The sequence below is a fragment of the Astyanax mexicanus genome, chromosome 20 (assembly GCF_023375975.1).
Source record: "Astyanax mexicanus isolate ESR-SI-001 chromosome 20, AstMex3_surface, whole genome shotgun sequence".
Taxonomy (NCBI): Eukaryota; Metazoa; Chordata; class Actinopteri; order Characiformes; family Acestrorhamphidae; genus Astyanax; species Astyanax mexicanus.
Genome location: NC_064427.1, coordinates 5,403,564 through 5,431,182, shown reverse-complemented (window position 1 = coordinate 5,431,182; position 27,619 = coordinate 5,403,564). Strand labels below are relative to the sequence as shown.

The 27,619-nt window shown below is 37.9% G+C and overlaps 3 protein-coding genes across 7 annotated transcripts in view; all 3 read right to left on the bottom strand.

Moving 5' to 3' along the window:
• nf1b (neurofibromin 1b) overlaps positions 1-3,049 on the bottom strand; it is an 80,214-nt gene extending 77,165 nt beyond the window's left edge. The window contains exon 1 of the mRNA XM_022680977.2: positions 2,773-3,049. Coding sequence (XP_022536698.2) covers positions 2,773-2,832 — 60 coding nt within the window. The 5' untranslated portion in view covers positions 2,833-3,049. The remainder of the gene's footprint in view (positions 1-2,772) is intronic.
• A 2,700-nt stretch (positions 3,050-5,749) lies between these two features.
• Positions 5,750-16,659, bottom strand: LOC103047365 (galectin-9). Of its 2 annotated transcripts, XM_007244757.4 has the most exons (12): positions 16,531-16,659; positions 14,723-14,811; positions 12,096-12,303; positions 11,759-11,878; positions 11,601-11,636; positions 10,829-10,864; positions 10,503-10,538; positions 10,220-10,318; positions 9,168-9,200; positions 8,596-8,684; positions 8,027-8,183; positions 5,750-7,250 (listed from the first exon to the last, which is right to left on the bottom strand). In XM_007244757.4, exons 1-12 carry the CDS (start codon positions 16,558-16,560, stop codon positions 7,104-7,106), a joined length of 1,080 nt encoding a protein of 359 aa, XP_007244819.3. In that variant the 5' UTR covers positions 16,561-16,659; the 3' UTR covers positions 5,750-7,103. The 2 variants fall into 2 exon arrangements, with proteins under 2 accessions (XP_007244819.3, XP_007244820.3); XM_007244758.4 differs by lacking the exon at positions 10,220-10,318 and having other exon boundaries at positions 16,531-16,655.
• Positions 16,660-18,248: 1,589 nt separating this feature from the next.
• ksr1a (kinase suppressor of ras 1a) overlaps positions 18,249-27,619 on the bottom strand; it is a 60,470-nt gene continuing 51,099 nt past the window's right edge. For 3 of the 4 annotated variants that reach the window (XM_022680976.2, XM_022680973.2, XM_022680975.2), the window contains 5 exons: positions 26,751-26,847; positions 25,999-26,132; positions 25,726-25,857; positions 24,685-24,820; positions 18,249-23,893 (listed from right to left, as the gene is read on the bottom strand). In XM_022680976.2, the coding sequence (XP_022536697.1) occupies positions 23,747-23,893; positions 24,685-24,820; positions 25,726-25,857; positions 25,999-26,132; positions 26,751-26,847 (646 nt within the window). In that variant the 3' untranslated portion in view covers positions 18,249-23,746. The remainder of the gene's footprint in view (positions 23,894-24,684; positions 24,821-25,725; positions 25,858-25,998; positions 26,133-26,750; positions 26,848-27,619) is intronic. The other variant, XM_022680974.2, reaches the window with a different exon arrangement.

The following is a 27,619-nucleotide window of genomic DNA, read 5'->3' as shown; positions in this document are numbered from 1 at the left end:
TTGGCTGTTCATTAAAGCTCTAAATAGAATCTTTTCCTATTGTTAGACACACAATGCCCCAATCATTTAACTTAACACACACACACACACACACACACACACACACACACACAGTAAAAGGCAGGTTTCAGTCAAACTAAAGCCAGCAGCAAAATCCTATTTTGAGATTATTGTGAGTTTAGGACCAGGCTTAGCATTAAGATGCCATGCTAATCTTTCTTATGCTTTCATTAAAGTTAAATGAGCCACACCCTGGCAAATCCTAATACACAAAGTTTTAAATGTACCCCACACTCCAGATTTACTTGGCCTACAGTAAGTGTAATGTTAATTAAATCAATTAAACTGTGAAGAGACCGGATCTGGGCACACAGAAGGCCAGAAAGAAAAGTTGTGACAACTTTCAACTTTACAGGTCCAATCTAGGTTTTTATATCCAAACTATGATATTGTTACATTTAAAACTAAGCATTTATATATTTTTCGAAAACGTATATCTGTGTATTTTTGAAATTGCTCCAATACAGGCTATACTTGCCCCACCACAAAAAAACATGGTCTCAGTCATGATTCAGTTAATTTGCAGTGTGAAATCTCTCTTCTTTTTTTTTTTGGCCTGATTCGGACTTTCCGACCACTAACAGGAAGTTGTGGCATGCTATTGTCAACAATGAGGTATGGTTGCACATGGGGTCAGTTATATCTGTCTTGAACATTGAGTCGCTAAATTGCAAACCGAAACCAAAACTAACTGGATTAAAAGGTTATAAAAAAAATAATAATAATACTGCCTTACCCAAAGTCAAACTGGGGTTTGAGTAACTAGCAGTACATGCAACTGCACTATAGCAGTTAAGAGTCCCTTAACTAGGGATGCACTAGATTTTCAGGACCTGAAAACAGAACGTACCATAACTAAGCAGTGCAGCGTTCAGTGAGCCGTCATTAGTTGGCAGTGAGTAATACAGCTCAGAATACAGTTAGCATCATGGCTAACCCACTTACACACTGCTGCGGCCAGCTGCTAGCATCACAACTAACCCATTCACAGGCTGCTGAGGCCAGCTTACATAATCATTAAACTCTCAAATACTTCCTAGGATAACACATACTACCCTACACAACCCTGTACTCTGTATAGGCATCCATCCAACTTGTAAAAAACAGTGACTAAGTGACTGTCAATGGACACTAAGATGCTCAAACTCTGCACTGCTCTAAACGAACTGTCTGTTGTGTTTGCACTCCCAAACGTGTGGAGGAAAAAGTCAGGAATGCTGTTTTAACTTCATTAGACTGGATATGGCCTGTCCCAAAAAAAGATTGTAAATGACCGCAAACATTTTTGCTTACAATAACGTTAGTCTATGCTGCCTAAAGTTAATTTGCATCAAGTAAGTAGAAGGAAACTGGGTGTGCACAATATGGACAAAAATATGATCTCGAGAACAAAGTGACCTCACTCTGCTTCCAGCCTAGTTACATCATGTGATCAAATTCCAAATAAAATACTGTCATTGAGAGCATTTATTTGCAGAAAATGAGAAATGGCTGAAATAACAACAAAAAAATGCAGAGCTTTCAGATCTCAAATAATGCAAAGGAAACAAGTTCATATTCAAAAAGTTTTAAAAGTTCAGAAATCAATATTTGGTGGAATAACACTGTATTTTAATCACATCTTTCATGCTTCTTGGCACGTTCTCCTCCACCAGTCTTGCACACTGCTTTTGGATTACTTTTTGCCACTCCGGATGCAACATTTAAGCAGTTCAGCTTGGTTTGATAGCTTGTGATCACCCATCTTCCTCTTGATTATATTCCAGAGGTTTTCAATTTGGTAAAATCAAGGAAAAACACCATCATTAAGTGGTCTCTTATTTTTATCCAGAGCTGTTTGTCATCTGATGATATGTAACGTTAGTCTAGTTTTAATGCCCCTTTAAATCTGACCAGTAGAAGCACATCAACAAATCAGTGCACATCTATTTTAATGGATATCTAGCTAGTTTAGTCTAATTTAGTTTTTAGTCTGATTTTATTGTAATGGAAAGAATCGACCTACTCTCCATACTCATTAGCTGCTAGGACTGGATTTAAACTACAACCTTTAGCCAAAAGTTTGTGGACACAGCTCTTTCTATTACCCAAACCTATTAGCTTGTATTAGCTAGATTAGCATTCCACCATATAGCTAACAACACCTTAGCAACCAGCATCTCTCTACCACAGCAACACTGCTTGAGCTACAATCACGCTCGCAGCTCCTGCAGAAGCTAAACACTGAGCTATCCGGCTGTTTGACAACGTTAATGTCAAGTTCTCGGTGCTTTAGCCTTGTTCCTCACAGCCAACGAAGGGCAACAGAGCTGAAACCCCTCTCCAGAGCATTGCTCTTGTTGTTAGCAAGAAACAAGCAGCCGAAATTAAAGAAATTAACCATAGAATGAAGAATAACAGGTCCTGAGTCTGTCCTTAGCGCTGTCCACAGCCAGAGCTACACTCAGCGGCTTAAACTCCTTCCCCCAGCCGCTGCCTGGAGACAGCCAGGCAGACTCTCCTTCTCTCGGATGCGGGCTGAGCTCCTGATCCTGCCCTGGCTCCAGCAACCTCCCGGGCGGGCTAAATCACAGCTATTTACACCCAACTCCCCCGTAAGAGCCTTAGCCACAGTCCTGCAGCCGCTCCGAGGCTCTATAATCTCGGGTTTATCCACAAAAGAGCCGCCCGCTCCTCTACTGTCTTCTCCTCTCTGGGCGCTGCGCTTCTTACCTGCTCGTCGAATCTGGTAATAACGGCCTGAACCCACTCCACGGGTTTATGCGCCGCCATAGCCGCCGACTTTCACCCCTCTCTTCGGCCAGCGGCCCCCTTTTTCTGCCTTTAGCCTCCCGATAACGCTCGAAGTCCGTCTCCGGGGCCGTGAGGAGGGGGGCGGGCTGTTATTCGCTCTTTTTTTCATCCGAAACACCACCACGCCGCCATGACACTGGCGGAAGTTTGAATCCTCCTTACCAGTGATGAAGCGGCTGCGAGAGGGGAGAGACTGCGCACGCGCACAGCGGTGTGAGAGTCTGCGCGCGCGTGAGCGCGTGTGTGTGCGCGTGTGTTAGAGAGCGAGAGATCAGATTCCAGCTGCTGGGGGTTAGGGTTAGTGGTTAGAGTTAGGGTTTGTGGCTGGTATGTTTAATGTTATGGTTTTATGGTTAGAGATAGAATGGTAGAACATCTGGTAAAGTTTAAGGTTATGGCTACAGTTAAAATGGTTCGGCTTTGGATTATATTTGGGAATAATAGCGTTTAGGGGTGGGCAATATTATATCATATACAATATATCGTGACACAGAAATATCATGATATTAAAAATCCATATTGTGATAACAGTGCTGTTCTGTCTTAAAAGTAGTCTCTTATTTACTGTGAAGCTTTAGGTGTATTTATTGTATATTTGTTTTAGTTTGCAGTTAATATGCATGCACTAAATATTCTGCAATATTATTTGCTGCATTATATTATTTAATGCTATATTATTTATTTTGCCACATTATGATTATACTGTTATACTATTATACTATATTCCTGAAATGAATTTATTATTTTAGTTTTCCTATATCGTATATCGTTATCTCAAAAATACCCTGAAATATCGTGATATTATTTTAGAGCCATATCGCCCACCCCTAATAGGGTTATTATAAATTTTACGGTTATGGTTATAGTTAAAATGGTAATGGTTAGGAGTATGTTTGGGGCTTGTATGTTTAGAATGATGGTTTTAACCTACAAAAGTGACTTAATTCAACGACTGCTTTAGAGCCAGACACAGCTCCCTTGTCAGCAGCTCTATCTCTATTTAGATCACTGGGCCCCTTCAGATGTATTTAAACACTTTTTTTTTTTTTTTTTACAAATTTACAAATTTAACACACAAGCAGCACACAAGCATATCATACCTTAGCCCTACTGAATTAGCCAGTAAGCAGTGGAGAAAGACTAAACATATTATAAATTTTATAATGCTTAAAAATTGCATTCAAATCTTTACAACTGCAGCACAAGCAGAAAGATTTACCTACTTCTCAAAATGCATGGCAGAAAATAAACATAAATCACATGCTCTTTTTAAATCATTGATGGCCTGATTCTAAATTAACTAATGTATATCTTACAGAGACGTTTTCATCAGAGTGCAGCGAGTGTGCCATATTTTTTAATATAAACATGAATTATTGCCAAGCAAATCTTGCCCACAAATGAACCATCAATGGATTGAAGTTTCCATCAGCAGAACACAATGGATCAGTTTTAAACGTTTAGTCAGATCTCTAAAAATTAGTCATGCAGTTTTTTTTTAACATTGTAAACTCTTTAAAAGAAACAGGCACCTTTCCAGACAAACTCAAAATTGCAGTTGTGAGACTATTAAGAAAGAAACACTTGATTCTTTATTAAAAGAAAGTTTTAATTGTTCTGTTCTGCACAATTATAGACCAGTTTTTAATCTATTTTTTAGGAGTAAATTACTTAAAAAGCAATTGTTTTCTCGCAGCTTTAGGCTTTTTTGAATGAAAACAATATTTATGGATTTTTTTATTTTGATTTTAGAGAAATTCACAGCACTGTTACAGCCCTAGTAAAGGTGATGAACAATATATGGGTAAATGCTGTCTCAGGAAATATCACAGTAAGGATTAAGATTAATGTTATTATTAGAATATTCAGTATAATGTTTAGGATTAGAATTAAAAACTTTGCTTCTTCTATGATGGCTGCAGTTCATGCTTTCCATTCAAACCACACTGAAAGGACACACTTAGTGAAATGAACAGGTAATGATGGACACTTTCTTAGATCTGCCACTAGAGGACACTATGCACACTCCAAATCAAGACAAATCTATCCCAGATACATCTATGCTGGTGAGATGTTTTTCTTGGTCTCCCACTTCTCATCTTGACCTCCACAGTTCCCCTGAACTGACATAATTCGTAATAGTTCTACTTACTATAAGCCCACTCTTTAGTTGCCCATTGTAGAGTGTTAGTTTACAATTTGCAGCATCATATCTATAAAGCTCGGTAATTTGCTTTTATATACTGTTTATATAAAACTTTTATGCGTTTTATGTTTTCTCATCAGGCAGAGATTATGCTCCTCTCACTGCCAGCCAAGTCTTTCCTCTAAAGTCATTTTACCATCACATGCTCCAAAATGATCTCAATTCAATAATGGTAAGAATGTCAGACAGACACACAGAAGAAAGACGGACTTGTTGCTGTGTGTTGGAGATGAACGGAACACATTGCTGAGGCCTGGACGGAGAAACCGGACACGACGTGATGGTCAAAGAACAGTCAGTGCAGTCGAATAAACAGACACAAAGTCTCTAGTTATACAGCAGTTGAAGGAGTAGTTCATCAGCATGTCCAAATTTCCATTTTTTATTAGTTTGACCTCCAGCATCATAAGTTACACAATCAAGTCGATTACTGAACAACTGTGATTTGCTCTGTGCTACATTATATGGACAAAATTAAAATAGAGACCTATTGTAGATTTTATAACATCCCAATTTAAATCCATACTGAGGAAAACAGACAATTCTGGGCTAAATATGACTTAGACAAGAAGGGCATGGGTTAGTTCTGGCAATTATATACAGTATATTTACAACACATCCATCTACTACAGTTGACAAAAGACAAAAGACATTATTTTCAAAGAGGGGAATAAGGTCAAACAGTCAAAGTTGGATTTTGCAGTTTTTATTACAGTGATTTGATCACAAAAAATGTTTACTGACCATTAAAGGGGTACAAACACATATGAAAACCACACAGATGCAATAAACAGTGAGCTTTATATTTTATTTAAATATTTTATTATCTTTATTAGTGTTACTGATTAATATATTACTTTGTATTACTGATTATGTCAACCTCTGTCCTGAACATAACTGCCACCAATAAAGCAGATGCTATTTCTGAAGGTCGATAAAGACTTCTACAAATCAAATTGATTAAACATTTGCTTACCAAAAATATCTTAGCACTAAATACAAGATTTTTTTTGCAGTTATGACCCAAAGAAACAAGTCATGTAAACATTTTCAGTATCAAGATATGTCTACAAAAGTCACTAGCCATTTAGGACCATGTTGTTTGTATTTCCAATCACCATACAGATTAAAATGACACAATTTTACAGTAGTTAATCAGTTATAAGTGAGCCCCATCCATTCCATTCATCTGCTGTTAAAGACACATGAATAAGGTGACACTGACATTGTAGTGGCATGGTAGTGTGTTTGGTGTTGTAATGAGTGTATTATCTGACAGGGTTGTATTCAGTAGAGTTTTTAAAGCACATTAGTGTCATATTAAGGTTGAAAGTGGGTCCATGGCCCAATATTATCCAGCCATTAGCTGGACAGCAACTGAACACCAATTAATGGTCTGAATACCAGCAAGGTGGAACTACAAGGCAGGTCTTTTTATAGAGTGGCCACCTCAAACAAGTAAGATCTGGACGAATTGGAGGTAGAAGTATTTATTTTTTATGTCTTATTAAGAGTGTGGGTTTGATTTAAAATGAATCACTGTAGAGAAACCTGTTGACTTAAAAGTCTTCACAATGGTGGTAATAAGAAACTAGATAGAAAGGAAACTACAACACAAATATAGCCCTTTTATTTACTATCCACACCTTCATTTTATCACTAATTGTTAAATGTTAATTTGTTAACTAATGTTTTAGGATTTATTCTTTTGGGACTATTTTACCTTACAATGCCCCTCATGCACGCTTCCCTCAAAAGTGAATGTACAGTACATTCTAAACCCAAACCAGAACAATTCTGAATTTGAAAGTTTCTTTAGAATGGAACATTTTACACCAAACCCACTCTTTATTTACTCACTGACTTTATTTACAGGTGGTTTAAAGGTGGAATTCACCTTTAAAGTGGGAGGCAGGCTCCCACAAAGTGCTATATCAAATAAGTTCTATATCAAAACACAGTGTCAGATTTTGGAAAAACGGTATTAAGGTAGAAACAATGTACTGAGAATGCTGGTTTTCAGACAAAAAAAAAAAATCCTCCTTTATACTACGACTGAACTGAGACTGACATTCCCCTCCACCTCCAGGATGTCAATCTGCTGAAGCAGGGTATATCGGTGGTTGTAGGTGAACATTTGGGTGCCGTTGACCATGATTCTGTAGCAATGGGTATCACAGATGATGGTCACCTGAAATTGATGTTCTAATGTCAGTAAAAGTCAAAACAACCATTGATACCATACACAAATATAGCAAATCATCAACATCATCTCATCTATGCAAAAGCACTGTAAACTAATAAACACAAAAAAAAGTAACACACCAGAAAACTTTAGTGAATTTAACCTCCATATTTTACCCATCCATAGTTGTAAAGTGAAACATACACTGGTGGGAAGCCACCACAGCGTCTGAGGTGTAATTGGGTGTTAGGCATCTTCCTTATGGACACCTAAACCATAATTATTATGCTGTCCCTTCATTCCCCCATCCCCACCTTCCTGCCGATTGAAGCAGCAACCTGCTGGTCCCAAGCACACTTACTTAACCTTTAGGCCACGACTGCCCACTAGGGTTCTAATATGCTATTATACACAAGATTAAGGGATATACCATGGGATCTTACAGCACACCAAGGGCTACAAATTAGAGAAGCAAGCTTTATAAAACCAGAAGGTCACTAGTTCAATGCCCTAAACTGGCAGGAAGGTTCCCAGCAGAAGTACCATTGAATAATTTTGTTGTGTTTGTGCAAATAATAATGACGAAGAACTATTTAAAGTGACAGTCCGTTTTGGAGTTTTGGAGATCTCTCTAGTGAGAAAAGTACTTTTAAAAAGTGCATTGTGGTGTGGTCTCCTTTCACAATATTCTGTTAGCTAAAACACTGTGTAATAAGTCTCTGTAAGTGTAGCTGGTTTTTGCTAAGCAAGCATCATTATGAATGAGTCAGTGTTATCAGTACCGTAAAGGGCTGGCCCCTGTAGAAGGGCATGCCGCCGTTCCTCTCCTCAGAACCCCACTTTTCCTGCAGCAGGCTGTTGCGCACCACTTGGTTGTCATTGAGCCGTGGGTTGAAGTGAAAAGCAACGCCAGAGTTGAAGCGCAGATTGATGCAGAACCTGTACAGTAAGGTAGACCCTTCAGAAACAGTTTTTCCCAGTGTATAAAACAGTTAATTGCACACATATGCAGCATTATTTTTGTGAAAGGCTAACATTCTGGTACTTTCAAACTGAAAGTAAATTGAAATTATTTTTTTCTAATTTTCTTTAGCTTGGCAAACTGTCCCATCCATTCAGCTGCTACATCAGCTCACAGACACCTTGTGCTGATCGACTTCACCCTAAAACTAATAAGGGGAAAGAGTGCCATCTACCCACCCAGAGAGAGCAAGACCAATTTTGCTCTCTCAGGGTACTGGCAGCTGAGGTTAAGCTGCATTACCGGGATTCAATCCACCGCAAAATGTGGTAATTTTATCAAACTGAAGAAACTAAAGAGATTTAAGAAGTGACAATACAGTGCAAGCACCTGTTTGCATCTTGGTTGACCAAACCCTGGATGGTGATGGTTCTCCCAGGGTAAAGTCCTCCTTGGATAATTGTTTTGTACGGCATAACCTGTGGAGACATGAGAAGTAGTGCATGAAACAAATCACTGACTATTTTGTCTAAATTCTTAGAAACATCATGTTTATACTGCTTTCCAACTGTTTGTTGACGGTGTTTTTGGTGGAAAATAGATTCTTACAGTAATCTAGCTCTGGTTTGGCTGCAGTGTGCAATAAAAAGCCCTTTAAAATTGTTACAGAACATAAAAATTAACAGTTTGACTAAAAACTCTATACAGATTAACTTGTTATGATTAAAGTACCTCACTGCATGTAATAATATTATATACCAATATCTAGGGCTGGGCAATATGACAAAAACTCTTGAAAACCTTAACAAAGAGTAAATTATTATTAATATTTGCAACAATAAAATGCACAATGCTGGAGATTTGAATGCTAAATATCTAACTGTGTATTTAAGAAGTATATATGTTTCAATAATTAAATCTGTCCAGATATTGCAGGAGATTGTGGGACGTGTAGTTCTTACGTAGGCCTGTGGAGGGCTGTATGGAGGAGGTGCCTGCAACAACAAAAAAAAGGAAAATAAAAAAGGGATGTTTTATAATATAATAAAAATACACTATACACATAACACTATATGTACAAATGTGTACATGTGTGGATATCCCTACTATTGATTGCATTCAGCTACTTTAAGCCTCAAGATGCACCCATTGCTGACAAAGATGTGCCAATAGACATGCTGTGGAGAGGTAATGTGTTCTCTGTCCGATACTTTTGAGTTGGGAATGAGTTGGGGATAAATTTGGAATAAATTAGGGATAAGTCAGGGATACATTGAGGAAAAGTTAAGGATGAATTGGGGATAAGTTTTGGATTAGTTGGGGATGAGTTGGGGATAAGTTTGGGATTGGTTGAGGATGAGTTTGGAATGAGATTGGGATGAGTTTGGAATGAGTTGGGGATGAGTTAGGGCAAAGTCCAGAATAAACTGGGGATAAATTGGGGATGAGTTGGGGAAGATTTGGGGAAAGGTTGAGGATGAGTTTGGAATAAGATTGTGATGTGTTGGGGATAAGTTTGGGATGAGTTAGGGATAAATGCAGAATAAATTGGGGATAAATTGGGGATGATTTGGAGAAAGGTTGAGGATGATATTGGAATACAATTGGGATGAGTTGGGGATATGTTGGGGATGAGTAGGGAATAAGTTAGGGATAGGTTGGGGATGAGTTGGGGAGTTGATAATAAGGTGGGGTGGTGGTCATCCAACACTGAGTGCAATCAAATCCTTACAACAGTGATCCGAAATCAAGCAGAAATCACATTTTCTGGAGAGTAGAGACAGTTACTCCAACAAAATCAGAATAAATAATTTTTAGTACCCTTGATTTCAGGTGTCCTAATACTTTTACCCATATAGTGTACAGAAAATAACCACATAAACGTTATGCAAGCCAACAATTTATGGTCACATGACATGCAGATTAGTTTCAGAGTAGTTGCTGATTAGGAAGCCTAGGTATCATAAGAGCCAGACTTTGGACAAGACAAGCAGCACAGTGTGAGCTAGACCACCTGGTACAATCCTGCATGCTGCTTCTGCTGCTGCTGCTGATGATGCTGCTGCTGCTTTGGGTTATGATGTCTACGGCTCCGTCCTCTATTCTGACCCCTCTGCAAGTGACACAGCGCTCATGTAAAGAATTCAACACTATTTTTACCCAAAATTCTCCTTCAAATTTGCTGTTGGATGTTCCAACCTGTGTGATCTATGTTACACAGTCAGTACATGGACATAAAACAAGCCAAGACTGAATTTAAGATAATAAGATTTCTGTGATAATCATAAAAAACCTACCGGTTGTTGAAAGACAGGCTGTTGCACAAAGGTGGCCTACAAATAAAGAAGTAAAGAATGTTCTTATTTATGTTTTAATACATCAGTTAAAATCTGTTTAAAAACATTTAGTTATGTTCTATTCCATTAGACATTCATTTGAACGATTTGTCTATTTAAACTGAATTTGTAACATTGTGCTGTTTTGTTTTGTTTTCTGTTTTCTAAAAGAATGTTCTTTTTCTTTTATTTCTTGTTCATTTGTGTCAGTTTTCATACAGAAATCTGATTAACATAATAAATCAGTAGTTTTCAAGTAGTTTTGAGTAATAATTATAAAGGCCTACCTGCTGTATGAAGGCAGTCTGTGGGACACCATAACTCTGTAAATAAACAATTTTGCAATTATTGTTCCACTATTGATTGTGCATTAAAGGCGAATAATCAATCACAAAACACACAAAAAAAATAATTACACACACATTTTGGTAATTCTGCTGTTTCGTTTACACATATTTCTGTTATATACACACATACACTCTCAAAAAATTAGAATATCATTAAAAATTCTATTAGATTCTATTAGAATATATCTACTAGATATATTTAAAGCGTTTATTTATTTTATTGTTGATGATTATGGCTTGCAGCCAATGGAAACCCAAAAATCAGTGTCTCAGAAAATTAGAATAATAAAATTATTCAAGACCAATTGGTACTTTAAGCAGTGTGGGCAGTGTGCCAAGTCCTGCTGGAAAATGAAATCTGCGTCTCTGTAAAAGTTGTCAGCAGAAGGACTTGGTGGATCAACACCAGCAGATGACATGACTCTCCAAACCATCACTGATTGGTAGAAACTCCACACTAGACCTCAAGCAGTTTGGACTGTGTGTCTCTCCACTCTTCCTCCAGACTCTGCTCCCTTGATTTACAAATGAAATGTAAAATTTACTGATGCTCAGTGATGGTTTGCAGGTGATGGTGATGAGGATTTAATTTTTCAACAAGACATTGGGACACTGCCCACCCTGCCAAAATTACCAATTGCTCTTATGTTTTTTTTTGGCAATTCTGCTTGGGGTTATGTTTTTTTTTACAGTGATAATTATAAAAGCTTACCTGTTGTATGAAGGCAGGCTGTGGGACACAGGCAGTCTGTAAATAAACCATAGTACATGTAATTTATCCTTGTGGACTGTGTTTCTTCTAATGTTTCGGGTCATGATTTCAACACTTCTAAAACACCTCTAAAACACTTTACTTCTGCGGATACTCACAGCTGGGTTCTGGAAAGCAATGGAATGGATCTCTACACCTCCCTCCACATAGATCGCATTCACAAGAGAGATGGAGAGACGGTGCAGGTAATCCAGGAAATGAGTTCCATTCACAATCACCTGAGATACAGTCAAAAGAATAGCTTAATTAAGTTATTTATAGAGAATATGTAAAACTAGAGGAATAAATAATTGCAGTCCATGCAGTGTGTAATCTGAAACACTCTTAAAGAGTTTCATAGCAACCATTTGTGACTTAAAGTGTTGTTACCTAAATGGTTTACATTGTGACAAGCTTCATATAGCAGGTAAGTAAGTAGGTAAGATGCGTTCTAACCGAATAGGAATCACGGTTGACCAAGAAGGTGAGGGTGAAGCTGGAACCTCGGGGCAGTGGCATCTTGGAGCTCCGCTCCTCTGAGCCCCAGGTTGAATTCTGGAAGGTGTTGCACACCACGACATCAAAGAATCCGCTGTAGCGAGGGTTGAAGTGGAGAGCTACATCTGGGGAGCCCTTGGTGCCACATTGCAAGTTCACATGAAACCTGTTGGTAAAGTAAAAAAAAGGCCCTCAGTTTGTTTAAAAGTTAAAAAATCTAAATCTTTTGTAGTTCACCACAGGTCATGCCTGCAATACATTCTGACAACCCAGCTTATGCCTGGGAATCTGCACCCAAGTTTTTCACTCACATGTACACCTGTACTCTGTGACGTGACAATAAAATCTTGAATCTTGAATCTTGAATGACCCACACTACAGGATTTTTACAAACTTAACAGATGTTGAGAACACGAGACATAACGACATTTGTCTACACTTCTTCCTCCCTGAAAAAAACATCACATTCTTTAAATTTATAGAGGATAACAGCAAAAACTACACTCTAAGAAATATAAGTACAGATTTGTACTTAAAAGAGTACAAAGCTTGTCGCTGGGGCTGTACCTTATATTGAGGCACAAAAAAGTACCTTTCAGTGAAAGTCCTTTTTTGTACCCATGGTTTTTGTGCCAGTAAAGATTATAAAGATTATAAACATTATCATCAACTGAATATGGCTCAAAAACTTGATGATACAAAATTGTCTGGCTTTCAAATAAAAAATGTGCAATTTAAATATATATTGTTCATTAGTACAGTGATGCAGAATACTGAATGTACCCTTTGGCTGGTTAAATGGTACAAATTTGTACTTATTGCTGTTAGAAATGACTTTGTACTTCAGAGGGAACAAATCTGACCCCGTAAAGACCAATATTGTACCTTTGAGAGTACAATTATAAAGAGTGTACCTTCGAGTACAAAAAAGTACTCATATCGTACCTCTGTTTTTTAGAGTGTATGCTATATAAGTTGTCAGTGGTTAAGGGTAAGGTAAGGTAAATACAAATATACAGGTGCATATCATTTTTTTATATCATTGGCAGTGTGCCAAGTCCTGCTGGAAAATGAAATCGCCATCTCCATAAAAGTTGTCAGCAGAGGGAAGCTGCATACTTGAAAAACCCAGTCATCCAGTCATCACAATCATTACCCTGATACCCAGTGGCTCAGATCCTTACACCTGCTCAATTTAATTTTAGAAATATTTTATTATTGATTTTTTTTTAGTTTATGTAGAAATACTCATTGTCTGTTGGTCATCTAATATGTTGGACCAAAGCTGCACACCTGGCAACCACCTTTTGACGTTATCATGGGTGTTACCCAACCTGGCCACTAGAGCCCTTCTTCCACCTGCCACCTGTTGCCCCAGCAATGACGTAATCACCCACACCTGTGGGCCTCTGTTAATACTCCCTCCCTATATCCATATACATATGGGCATATATATATATATATATATATATATATATATATATATATATATATATATATATATATATATACAGATATGTCCAATACTGCATTACTGCAGTTTTCTGATTATTTAAATGATTGTGTAAATAATATACTTGTTGTAGACTTCTTAGTTCTGGATAATGTCTAATCTGTTTCTAATCTGATTAGAAATCCAATACTAAGTGCACTTAATAATAATAATAAAACCGGTAAAGTAACCCAATCAGTGGTGTTTTTTATTTTTATTAAAAGCAAAATATGGTCTAAGACTATGCTTAATTTCTGTTTGAGAAATTGATTCACATAAATCTGGCACTACTCAGATTTCTGTTTTGCATTTAGCCAATAATTTAAGCATTTTGCAAACACGGAACCACAAAGATCAATTTGTTGTTTAAACATCTGTCCTACCTGGTTACATTTGCATGCATTGCATGACTAAGAATTGCACTAAACTGAAAGAATTTAGACTAAGGGTGCACATGCACAAAAAAAAATTTGATTACTGTGTGATAAGAAATCTGATTAAGATAAAATACAGGCTTTTTAATCTCCTTTTTAAATCTCAAAACTCAGAGTTTTTCATGTTTACTGCTGTTTTCATGAGCACCTGAATAATTTTATAGCTGCAGAAATCCAGAGAGACTGTGCATGCACACAAATGTAATTGGATACTATAGACGTTCACTAAAAAAAATGGTTTCTGTCAAGCAGAAATCTGATTATTATTTGATTACTGTGTGTGTGTGTGTGTGTGTGTGTGTGTATGTGTGTCTGTGTAAATGCACTCATTTTGGACCACAGTTAAATTGTTGAGTCTTAATATCTGAACGATAAAAAAATGGAACCTCAAATGTTTCTTTGAGTAATGCCACAGAAAAGCACATTTTTAATCTACTGTATTAAATGTCATATTTTTAATAGAACTTAAGTTTTAGGCTAAGTTCTTTAGACTTCTTAGGTTTTTCTTTTCTCACGCATCTCTATTACTACTTTTGGTATAAAACCAATTGTGTTTCCTTTATGACCATTTTCAGTACTATTTTCAGTGTTTTATTAGTGTAGTAACCAGACCAGTTTTTCCAGTAGGAAGTTTTTGTATCATCTTTATCTCAGCTCACCTCTCGGCTCCTGGCAGAACTCGTCCTGTCAGAGTGATGGACTTCCCTTCAAACAGGCCACCCTGGATACAGCCTGTAAAGGGGATTCTCTAAAAGGGAGCAATTAATAAAAAAAAAAAAATTAAGACACAGCTATCAGATAGGACTTCAAAACACAGAAATGAGATTGTAAAACAAAAGTGTATTAAGTATATTTTTAAAAGTGGAAAAGTACATAATTTTAAAAATTTTAATATGCACTTAAATAATTGGAGAATGGAAACCCAGCTAACAATTTTTGAAAAATAGAATGTTTGTATTTTCTAAACGTTACAATTAATGTTCTTAGAATGTACAATATGTACAATATGTCAAGTTTTATTAATTTTTTATTGTTATTTAAACGTTTTAAACGTTCTGGTAAAGGTGCTGCAACGTCACTTGTGTCAATGTTTTCATTTTTTATAGTTTTGGGAATGTGACTTTTAACTATTTCATAATGTTATTACTCTAACAAAATTGTGATGTGAACCATTATCATGTCAAAGGTTTTCAGAACTGTCACATCTTGGCCTCGTCTCGTGTCTCTGTGTGTCTTCCCCACGTGACCTGTGCTCCCCTGTGTCTCCTGTCCAGGGGTGTAGCAACAAATTCAGGGCCCGCTACACTCTCAAAGTCAGTGGGCCTCTATCCATGCCAGTACACAAGGAACGTGAGCGAAAAAATTAAAACCTGGATTTTCATGGGCCCCTCTCCCTACTCGGGCCCTGGGTAGTCAGGTCCACTTTTCCCCCCACTACCACGCCCATGCTCCTGTCTCAGTACTTTTCCATGTGTGTCTCATTTGTAGCTCCGCCCCTTCCCCAGGTGTTTCCAATTCTAGTGTGTTTGTGTTACTATAAATAGCCCTCCTCTGCCACCTTGTCCTCCGTCGGTCTTTGCACCTTCCTCTGTTGTTTTTGTCATTCTCGTGTTTTCTAGCCTAGCCCTCGTTTTCTTAGCTTTAGCCCTTGTCCTTTGTTTATCTCTTGTTTAATGTTTCTAGTTTCTTGTTTATTTCCGTGTTCCCTAGTTCCTTGTATATACCCCTGCTTTGTGTTTATTAGTTTATTCCCTTGTTTATATGTCCCTGCCCTGTTTGGTTTGTTTATTATTATCGCTCGTTTGTTTTGGTTATTGGTTATTTGTGTTTCTTTGTTTAGTGTTACTCGTTCCTTGTTTCTTTGCTTAATTGTTATTTAGTTATTAAATAATTATTTATTTCACCCTACCTGCACTTGCGTCCGCCCCCTCGTCTCCCTGCCTGGGTCACTTCGTGACAAGAACGTTCCTGGAACATTATTTCTGGAATGTTACAGGCTAATCCCCCTGTCACCTTTTTCAAAACCTTGCTAAACATTCTTAGAATGCTTCCTGTTAGCAGAGGAACCAGTTTTAATAGTTATAGGCTTTTTTTTTTTTTTTGCAGGATTAGCAACATATAAAAACTTTCAAAAGGCAATGCATTATTCTCATAAAATAGAAAATAAAGGACAATAAACAAATAAATAAATAAATAAATAAATGCTGGGTAACCTTTTAGCTTTAAGCGTCCTGTTTTTACAAAAAAGGTTAGTATGGTAATATTTTAGACATATATTGCCAAACCAGCACTACAGAGTTTGGTATATCTTAGAGCATACTATCTGAAGTCCACATTTGGTTCTTCTGTTTGGCTGGAATGAAAGCCTGCAGCTGCTGGATAAGGTTGGACAGTCAAGTCAACCCAAATATAAAAAATATAGCATTTTATATATTGAAAATAATTAACGCTGGATTAAATTTCTCACCGGATTCAGAAAAGGTTGCTGGAAGGCCATCTCCACACAGCTTCTCCACCAGCCAGGAACACAGAGCTGCTGCACACAGGGTGCAGAGGTACAGAGAGCAGCTTTACATAAACACCACACACACACACACACACACACACACACACACACATATATTATACGGGGCAAGCGTAAGTTTCGATTTGCCTAGAAAAGGCTGGCACTTCCTGAAAGCTGTGTTATCGTATTACAGGTGCTTGCAGAAACACACCTGTGTCAAAAGTGTCAAAGTGGTTTTTATTGTCATTTCAGCTATACACAGAGTACACAGTGTCTCAGGCTGAGTTAATATTTAACACTTTACTCAGGCTTTACACATCAACAAGAGCTCAACATGAATTTATTTCCTCAGATTGCTACTGTTCATCTGTTAAAGAGTAATTTCATTACTTCTACATCTATGGAGTGCAGTGGTTCAGGGGTTAAGGACATTAATGTTTGGATTACAGAGAGGTTTGCTGTTTAAATGGTTCACTGTAAAAAAAAAAACATGCTGAATATGTAAATGTTGTTATTCACTACCCAAATCCACCAATGAACTCTTACCTTCTTCTAAATGGACCTGAGGATAAATATCCGCTGGACAAACATTGACCAATAGTGCACGGCATTTTTGGAAAGGAACAATTACTGTCCAGTTAGATTCTGCCATTACTACATTATATTATACAGAGCGCCTATGGCAGGGGTGTTTTTGGAGCGGCCCGCGAGGTATTTTAGAAATAGAATGAAAGCCGGCCCGCTGTTAAGCAGGTTTTTATAATGTGAGATTCAAAGTTTGGACGCTAGGTGTCAGAATCGGGCCAAAGAGTCTAAAAGCGGAGAGGGTGCGCATTTCTAGCGCAGAAAACATGAAAAGAGTCTAAAAGCGGAGAGGGTGCGCATTTCTAGCGCAGAAAAACGGGCCAAAGAGTCTAAAAGCAGAGAGGGTGCGCGTTTCTAGTGCAGAAAAACGGGCCAAAGAGTCTAAAAGCTCTTGCCAAAAAACATTGTTTGTTCTGGATGACCTAGATTTATGCTAATACAGTGATATAGGATATTCAGATATCCTACCTAGATCATGGTGCTTTCTTATTATTTTATTTTATTTTTTTAGGAGGGAGCTAAATACCTTAAAAACTCTAGCACATTAACATATACTAATTTACCAAAAACAATAAATCTGACTACATAGAATATATAAATTAAATTACACAAATTAGTCTGTGGTAAAAATTAGCTGTAGACCCGCAGTAGTGTTCTCAGGTCAGGACCTGGGTCCTTGACATGTTAACAAAAAATTTAAAGTATATAAAACATCTTTAGCTTAATAAAAATATAAATATATTCAATTTTATAAATATAGATTGTGTTTTTAAACAAGCCAATTGAGGCTAAAGGTGAAAATATGTAAATATGCACAGTTCTCAAACCATCATCTGTATTTGTCAGTTCTTCTTTATATTGCAACAAACATTCATGACAAAGTAACCAATTAATCTACACTGGTATTCATTGGAAGTTAAGTAAATTAGTGGTAACACAGTTCCCCTGGTTTCTATAGTATATCAAACCTTCATTTAAAAAAATCTTACCTTTTATTTAAAATAAAATGTAAAATTTAGCTACAATTTCTATGATATCAGTCCTGTAGCTCTGTGAACTCAGACAGCAGGTGCCGGTATAAATGCAGCCAAGGCCACATGACAAGCTTGGTTTTATTCTTTCTCAAGGATGAAAACAGAAAAACGTGTATTGTATACAGAATGGTAGCCACATGCAATACAAAAATATGAATTTGTACATGACAGAACATGTATCGACCCATTCTAAAAAAATGTACAATTTTCAATGTTTTACAGCTTCTTTGTACATGAAAAAATAGAAAGATATATATACATCTGGAACAGGGGAGCAGTACTTATTCAAAAATGTCATGATGTACATTATATATAAAATGTTCATATAAATATTAAAAGAATTATGTTCATTAGCTGTACAATAAATAAATCAGAGTTTATTTGTGTTTTTTTATACACGTATATTTTACACATCGTCAACATTTCCGGACCACGAATACTCCAGTCGCTCGACAGAATGAACCCCTACATTTCAAACACGTTACACCCACACGTTCACCCCCACCCACACACACACACACACATCCACACACACACAGCAAAATTAATACACACAAGCACACACGATACAAACAAACGCACAAGAGGTAATGTTTACGTGACTCTGTGGAATGGGACACGGTCGTTCCGAAACCGATGTGAGAAAGATCTACTTTTGGACGCTACTTTTTGGGTGAAAAAAGGAAAAAAAAAATCTAAATAAAAAAATAAAACTCAAGAAACTGAAATCTGGAACTAGTTTTGTTGAGAAGACAACCGTGCTTCTCCTTGGCTCATCATTGCGCTCCACTTAAAGTCACTTCAGTGCAGTCCTATAGGAAACACACTACAGGAGCTAACAGCCGCTCAAGAGTGGACGTACATCGAAAGGGAGAGTGGAAAAAACTCACTGCACTGCACACACATTGCTTTCACTTCTGCAGCTCCTTGATGAAGGAATAGTTCAGAGAAAAATGTGCACAAATTTCCCCCTTAGCCTAAAAAAAATCATCCAAGTCATGTTAGAAGCTACAAAATCTGACTGAACACACAGTATCATAAGGGCGAAGCACCATCAGCTGTTCGAACACTATTAGCACCACCTTGTGGCGAATATTTAGCCTGCTAAACATGAGCGAGTGAGTAAGTAGTGTACTAAGTTTTGAACTACATCCATCCATTATAATACTCAAGTCTGGTCTCAGACGAAAAGCCTAGTCTTTGACTTCACAGTATTTTGAAATGGAATTTTCCTTATACTAGCATCAACAGTACCTGAACTTGGATTTAGCCAGTGGTTTTGCCAAATATAGCCTTTGATTTTGACTAGAATTAGCTTTGTTCTACTTGGAAAACTCAAGTTTAAGTCCATTATAAGACCAATATTATAGCCTTTACTGATATGGTTGTATCTTTGGGTGCATCCCAATTACATGCACATTATTAATACTAACTCTTTTTTTAATATATAAAGAATGTAGTTTGGGTAGAATTGAGTATAGGCAAAGTTGAGTTCACTAGTATCTAAGTATTAAAGATGCATATTGAGAAACTGTGTGGTTTATTTGAGTGTGGGGTTTATTTACGATGAACGCACTTATCCCACAATGCAATGTGAAATGGAAAGTGAAAAGCTAGTGAGCCTTACCAACAAGTAATAGAAGTCTGTTCCTCACTATTAGGCTTGGGAACACCCTGTCTGTATAAGCTATGAGTTAGTATCTTGTGAGCGAGGCTAAACACTGGCCAGCTTGCTCATGGCAAGGCGATGTAAATTATCTGAGTCTCTGATAGTGGGTGCCAGATTGATAAGATTATTTCAATTTGACCATTTCCAAAATTGTGTGCGCATTTAATATTTCTGAATGATGGTGACTGACAGCATCTGGCTTGAACTGCCCATGCGAACAACGTACGAATAGAAATGTCAAAACACTGGTCCTGTTGGTTCCTAATTTCTCTTTCTTACACTTTTTGGTTTCTACAGTCTTTTTCTATACTGTGTCTTTTTCTATACACTTGGGAAAGTGGAAAATCGTAATTTTCAGATTTTTCACTGAACTATTCCTTTCAGTTCTCACAGCAGATGCTTCAAGTTCGTACGGCATTGTTTTTCCCATCATCAAAGAGATAATTTGGGGCTGGAGAGTGATTGTATGCAATACCGTGGGTGTAGGAATGACCAGGGGTGTGACAGCATCTGATGTCAGTTCGTGCAGAGAGTGAGAGAGAGAGAGTGAGCGATTGTGAATCAGTATGAGAAAAAGAGCAAGAAAGATACACATCATTCGAGGAGCCAGAAGCACTGCACCAAGACCACAAAGGAAGTGAAGAGAAGGCAGAAAAGCTCGGAGCGTCCAGCCGCGAGAGGGTCGGGAGGAGTCCGTCTCGGCCCGAGCGCTCCAGGGGCCGGGCAGACGCTACATCTCGGGAGTCCAGATCCAGCCAAGACACCACAAGCCAGGGAGGAGAGAGAGAGAGAGAGAGAGAGAGAGAGAGAGCTGCCAGGGCTATGGTCCGCAGTGACATTTAGCTAACTATCTTATCCAGCAAGGCTTCATTATGCCGAAATCTTGTTTCACACTTCAGCTCTATAGATGGCGGTAATGCTCCTATAGTTAGTCTGCCAACCACCATAACCTTAAAAGATGTAGTAGATATGCTACTCCAATTGCCAATTTGTATACAATTGTGTAAAAAAAAAGGGGGACCACTTAAAAACGAAGAGTTTCTTTGATTGAAAACCTCTGGAATATAATTAAGAGGAAGATAAAGGATCACAAGCCATCAAACCAAGCTTAACTGCTTGAATTTTTGCAACAGGAGTAAAGCAGCATAAAGTTATCCAAAAGCAGTATGTAAGACTGGTGGAGGAGAACGTTCCAAGATGCATGAAAACTGTGATTAAAACCAGGGTTACTCCACCAAATATTGATTTCTGAACTCTTAAAACTGAAAGGTTTTAAGAGTTGAACTGAAAAAAAGTGAACTGCTTTTTTTTTTTATTTCAGCCATTTCTCATTTTCTGCAAATGAATACTCTAAATGACAATATTTTTTTTGGAATTTAGAAGAAATGTTGTCCGTAGTTTATAGAACAAAACAATAATGTTAATTTTACTCAAACATAAACCTATAAATAACAAAATCAGAGAAACTGATTCAGAAACTGCGTCCGGTGGTTAGCTAAAGCTACAGGCTATAAACAGTGGTTTTTAATAAGCTTCTTGTGCACTTTTGAAGTTACTATTATTATTATTATTATTATTATTATTATTATTATTATTATTATGTTTTAAATGTTAGGTCTCTCTGGATTCTACCAGTGATTTGTGAAGCTATTTTGAGTCTGGATAACGGAAATTACTGGATCTTGGAAAGCTGCGGGAAAGCAGATTTAGGCTACTCAAGAAAGGTTAGTGATCTTTAACATGTTTTACTACACTAAAAGTCAAATTTACACTGGAGTTCTTCTTTAAATCGATCATAAAGTGTTACCTCAAAGGGATGTACGAGCTTGGGCAGCCTCTTATCAGTCATCAGACCTAAAAACTTTATGTTTATGTTTGTGGCTGATTTCAGTTCATCTGCACTACCACCAACATACACTGCGAGTACAGTACTGTCAACTGCTGCATGTATTTTTAACTGCAGCAGAAAACATGTATGTAGGTTAAAATGTAGATATTAATGTTTGGATCATAAATACATAATATTTTCTAATATTTCAGGTACTTGTATGGAAATACCAGCGAATTCTGTTTTAGACAGCCCTGCTGAGACAACCAGCAGCTCAAATGCCCTGTGGTCCTTGGGTGGCCCCCTCACTAAAAGTAAATAAACCATAAAACAACACAAAACAAACAAAAAAAAAAAAGAAACCCAGAAAGAGAGAGACTCCCCCTCTCCTCCGTGCATTGCCAAAGTGGTCTCCCCTCCGAGAGACAGAGTAAGAAGGAACATTTAAAGGTGGAAGATCAGGCTGCAGGTCAGTGGAAGCAGGATCGGAGTCAGGCAGAGTCAGTGCTTTTGCTTTTGCTCTTTAGTCCAGAAGAGTTAAGGAATTTCAGGACGCATGCAAGGCAGACCCAGGCTTTGTTTTGCATTGCTTTTGTGTTACGCACACACAGCTACAACCTGAAGAAACAGGGGGAAAGAAAGGAAAGACAAGAGAGAGAAGAAGAAGGGAAGCAGAGGTTAGATTGTTAATCGACTTAATTAGAAGGTAGGAAAAGAGAACAGAAGAATGTAAGTTTGTTAACAATAAGAAAATGAACAGGTTAAAATGTTAGTGAATAGGAACACAAGGACACGAGAGGAAGAAGGTGAGGAAGATGAAAAATTAAAAACAGAGGACTTAATATTAAATATTTCCCGATATCTCATTTATGAGCTTAATTTGTGCCACTTGGTGCAGATCAGTGTGGTCAAACAGCCACATTTTCATAAAATGGCCACAAACACACTTCTTAGTTAAAGACAAAGTACAAAAAAAAAGACTACATTATACATTATATCCACATAACTGATCACTCAAACTACTTTAGAAGGTGATCTGAGCCACACTGTTGTGACCTGTACCGTATTTTACAGACTATAAGGGGCACTGGATTATAAAGCGCATTTTAAGCAACACTAGTAAGGAACAGGGGGGGCGCCATGTTTGCCTTCTAATTCAGCAGGTCTCGCCACTGGAGGAAGCGTCTAAGTAAAGAAAAAATTGTTTTCCAAAGTTAATTGAGCACCGGATGTTAATCTACACAGATTTCTCTTCTGAAATCTGTTTCTTTCATTGAATAAAGCGCTTCTGTTTATTTTCAGTAGGCTTAGATTCCCAGTATTTCAGCGTGGTTAGCAGCAGCGCTTAGCTCTAGATAAAGCTGTCTGTACCAGGGTAATATTAGTCCTATACACTCGCCTCTGAACGGTGAAAGAGCTAGCGTTTAGCACAGTTAGCGGCTATCGCTAATACTGCTCCAGCCTTAGTGCTGGAGAAACTTCACTAAACTCCTTTATAACGCTACTCAACCTGACTGGAAAAATTCATAAATTTATACATAAGACGAACCAGATTTATTGTAAGATTTATCGTCGATTTTTGAAAAAAATTAAAAGATTTTAGGTGTGCCTGATAGTGTGACAAATACGGTACTTGTTAGTGTTTAGAGTCCTGCTTCCAACACACCTAATCCAGGAAATCACTGAAGCCACTGGGCTAAACATAAGTGGTCATAGCTGTTGCATTTTTACCATTGTTTTCAATCATACAAGCTTTACATTATCATTAAATAACATTTAAGATTTCAGTGCTTCGTTTTCAAACCTGAAGTCGACTGGACAAAAATGAAAAATCGTCTCAAATTAAATTATAGATTGACCCAAACATGGGGCTACCACAGAATACACATCACATGATTTACAATATTTTTTTTCTTTTCCGTTTCTGTCCTGCCTAGACATGTTCTGAAACACAAACCACACTGTAAAGAAATAAAATAAAATATAAATAAATAAAATGGGGGCAAATAGTTTGGATGCTGAAAAATGCAGGATGTTCTCCTCCCGGTCTTTGTCCTGTCTCTAGGATACATACTCTGCGGACTTCCAGAAGTGTCCGGGGTGGGAGAGCCTGCGGTTGAGCTTGGGAAGCTTCTCCAGCATGTCGGCCAGCTGTGTGAAGGTGGGGCGATCGCGCGAGTCGTACGACCAGCAGGCCGACAGGATCTCCTAGAGGAGCAGAGTTGGGATTAGTGGGATTAGTGAACACTGAACACTAATGATAACACAGTGATAACAGGCTATTTAATGTTTCAGCAGTGCTTTTGTGGGCCCTGATGTCCAATAAAATATGGTGATTTCCCAGCTTAACTTCACCTGGTTTAGAGCATCAGTTCAGAGTCCAGCTCTCCAAGACCAGAATTGTTGACCCTTGTGTTGGACACTCTTAATTGAACACTTCTTGGACCCAATAAAACAACCATGTTCCTTGTTTTGAACCCCATTCTTTATCCCATTTACTCCTCAATTTACAAGGCCAACTACCCAACTCACTTATTAGGACTCCCCGTGTCACTAGTGATGCCCCAACACTAGGAGGGTTCTCCGATACACGTGAAGTCTGCTGCTGAAGCAGCAACTCGGTTCTGATACATCAGCTCACAGACGCAGCCTTGTGCTGATCAACATCACCCTTTTGAGTGATGAGGGGAAGAGAGTCTACTGTACCCACCCAGAGAGAGCAAGACCAATTGTGCTCTCTCAGGGCTTCGGTAGCCGATGGCAAGCTGCATGAACAGGATTCGAACCAGCGAACTCCTGATCACAGTGGTAGCGCTTAGCCTGTTGGACCACTCAGAGCCCCCATAAACACAATAACAAATGAAATGAAATATTTAAATATAATGTACAGGGCATGATATCATTAAAACAAACAAAGCAATTATTTTATTTTAATATGTTACAGGTTTAACACTTTTTCTGATTCGGGGTCGTAATTATTTTCATTTTCAATTCCTCACCGTGACTTCTTTGCCCAAGCTGATCTCTGTTAGCACCTTCTTGATGCCCTCTCCGCTGCCCACTTGCCAGATAGTGGCCTCCACTGGCTGGTTGGTGATTGGCCAGTCTCTTGCTTGTAGTTCGTACCAAATAGTGCTGAAATCAGAAACCCCGGTGAAATAGTCAGTGCATGAAGCACTAGGCAGAGTCACTGTATAAACAAGGGAGGGGTGTGTGTTACAAATGTGTATTTGTATATCATATTTGAATATGATTAAACTAAGATTAAGCACATGTTACTGCCACTGTACAGCAACACAACACATTTCATACTCATTGTATGAAATTTTACCCATCTGTAGCAGCGAACACACACAAGTGAAAAGGGTAGTAAGAACCCTTGTAAAAGAAAAATGCATTTAAGTATATGTATATTTTTAAAATACACTTAACAAGGAAAAGTTCATACTTTTAGCACTAAAAAGTGCACTTTACAATTTACTTTTGTATTGCTGTGTGACTGCAAATATCATTAAAGTTTAAATTTTTAAAAATAATAAATCCATAATATTTAAGTTAAAATACACATTTTAGTTGTGTCCCTGGGTTTCACTCAGTCCTGTTACCGTAAGTCATTACCCCATCTGAAACATCTGAAACATTCTACAACAAGTCACATCTACAACAGCTTTAAAATACCAATTTTGGGAAAATCATTAGACTGTGCACAGTGTCCTCATGCTATTAGCATAGCTGCCATTTATCTATTTTTCATGTTTTTGCTAATTGTATGCTAAAAAGTCATTCCTGCTACTAAAAACATAAAAGGTAACATGAATGGGTGCCAGTAACAGGAGTGAGTTCAAGTAACAGGAGTGAGTTTCAGTAGAAGGAGGGACTTTTTTTGTCATAAATAGGACTTATTTGAACATGCAGTCTTTTGTAGTCTCTTTAAAATAAATACTTTCTTGAGAGGAAATCAAAGAATCAAACCAAATCAAATTGATCAGTGAATAGAACGTGATTAGAATGTCCATGTCTAATAGACGCGCTTCTCTCACCCAAAGGCGTAGACGTCAGCAGCGTTAGAAAAAGGCAGCCGATCCTCGTTGTTTCCTGGACTCATCTTTCTCACAATCTCTGGAGCCAGGTAACAAATCCATCCATGAGGAAGCCTCAGCTCGTTCTCCCGCCTGGAGAAACACACACACAGACACACACAGACACAGACACACTTCATCAATAACTGAGCGCTTTTGCTTTGGGCGAAACAGCTCCCGCCATGTTCTCTTATCAGTGAGAGGAGAGGAGAGTAAGAAGCAGCCTGTCTTTACCTTCCTTCCTGAACCACACCAGAGATTCCAAACAGGCCGAAGTCTGTAATCACCACTTTGTTGGTGTCGTGAAAAACATTCTTAGATTTCAGGTCTTTGTGAACGATTCCCTTTGCGTGCAAGTAGCCCATTCCCTGTTAGAGAGAGGAAACAAATGGGATAAATGTTAGCAAACAGAAATATCTTAGGATCAGTGGAGACAATCTCATAATCAGAGCCAAATATCACATTACATTACATTACAAAGCATTTAGCAGATGCTTTTATCCAAATCGACTTACAAATAATGATGTACATTAGCAATAGAGGACATTGAAGTTCAAGACAAGACATTTTTTGACAGGGTCTAAAGGAGGTCAAATCTCAAAATCAAAGACGATTATCCCAGTATCAGAATGAAATATCTGAAAATATCTCAGAACCTTAGCTTAATATATCAAAATCAAAGCTACATATCTCATTATCAGAGTCAAAAATCTCACATTTAAAACCAAATATTTTAGTATTTTATTTAAAATATCAGAATCACAGCCTAAAATGTCAGAGTCAATTATCTCAGAATTGAATTTGAAGAGCCAGCCAAACCAGCCAAAAAGATCCAAATCCTACAAGTCAAACTTGACTATACTAATATTAATTTGACATTACAAATAGACAATGGAGTAACAGAAAGGCTATAGACACAAAGCCACAAGTTTTGTAATCATGTCACAGTGATACAGAGGATCCAGGTTATTTGAACGATAAGTTACCTTCACGATTTCCTGGGCGATCTGTCTCGTCTTGTTGATGTCCAGTGTGTTCTTTGTGTCTCTCACAACAGAGTACAACGTCCTGCCTTTGCAGAAACTAAAAACAAGTAAAAGAAGGAATTATGATTGGAATTTAGATGCTATGACTTCACAGGTATTGAAACATCTATCCTATATTTTGATGAATATATGTAAATATGTACCGTATTTTTCACACTATAAGTCGCACCGGATTATAAGGCGCACTATCAATAAGGTCTATTTTCTGGTCTATTTTCATACACAAGATGCACTGTATTATAAGTGGCATTATTTGACACTAGTAAGGAACAGGGGTGTTGCCATGTTTTCTCTTTAATTCAGCAGGACCTGTAAAGCTAAGCTAAGCTAAATAAACAAAACTGTAATTCTTAAAAAAAGCCAAACGAGCGTGGGTTGTTAATCTACACAGTTTTCTCTCCTGAAAACTGTTTATCAGGGTGGGTAAAGTGCTTAGATTTCCAGATTTCCACTAAGGCTGGGTGCAACAGCTGGGTGCTAACGCTAGAATTCCTGGCTTATTTTAGCTAGTGGTTCGTCCAACGTAGCTTATTTTAACATGTTATACACTCAGGCTACAGTCCGATATACTCACCTCTGAGCGGCGAAAGAGCTAGCGCTTAGCACGGTTAGTGGGTAAGGCTAATAATGCTAGATAACTAAACTGAAACTCCTTTATATCTCTGTACTTCAGAAGAGTGGCTTTACTGCTCCTTACAACCTGACTGGTAAAATTCATACATGAGGAGCATCAGATTATAAGGCGCATTATGTGACACTAGTAAAGAACAGGGGTGTCGCCATGTTTTCCCTCTAATTCAGCAGGTCTC

What these genes read in the sequence shown, in the direction of transcription:
- LOC103047365 (XM_007244757.4), bottom strand. Translation starts at nt 16,560, where the DNA reads ATGGCCTTCCAGCAACCTTTTCTGAATCCG. An exon ending in AGCCTGTCTTTCAACAACCG is followed by an intron (nt 10,319 to 10,502) that starts GTAGGTTTTTTA and finishes TGTCACTTGCAG; the next exon opens with AGGGGTCAGAATAGAGGACG. An exon ending in GTCAACCAAGATGCAAACAG is followed by an intron (nt 8,184 to 8,595) that starts GTGCTTGCACTG and finishes CTTACTGTACAG; the next exon opens with GTTCTGCATCAATCTGCGCT.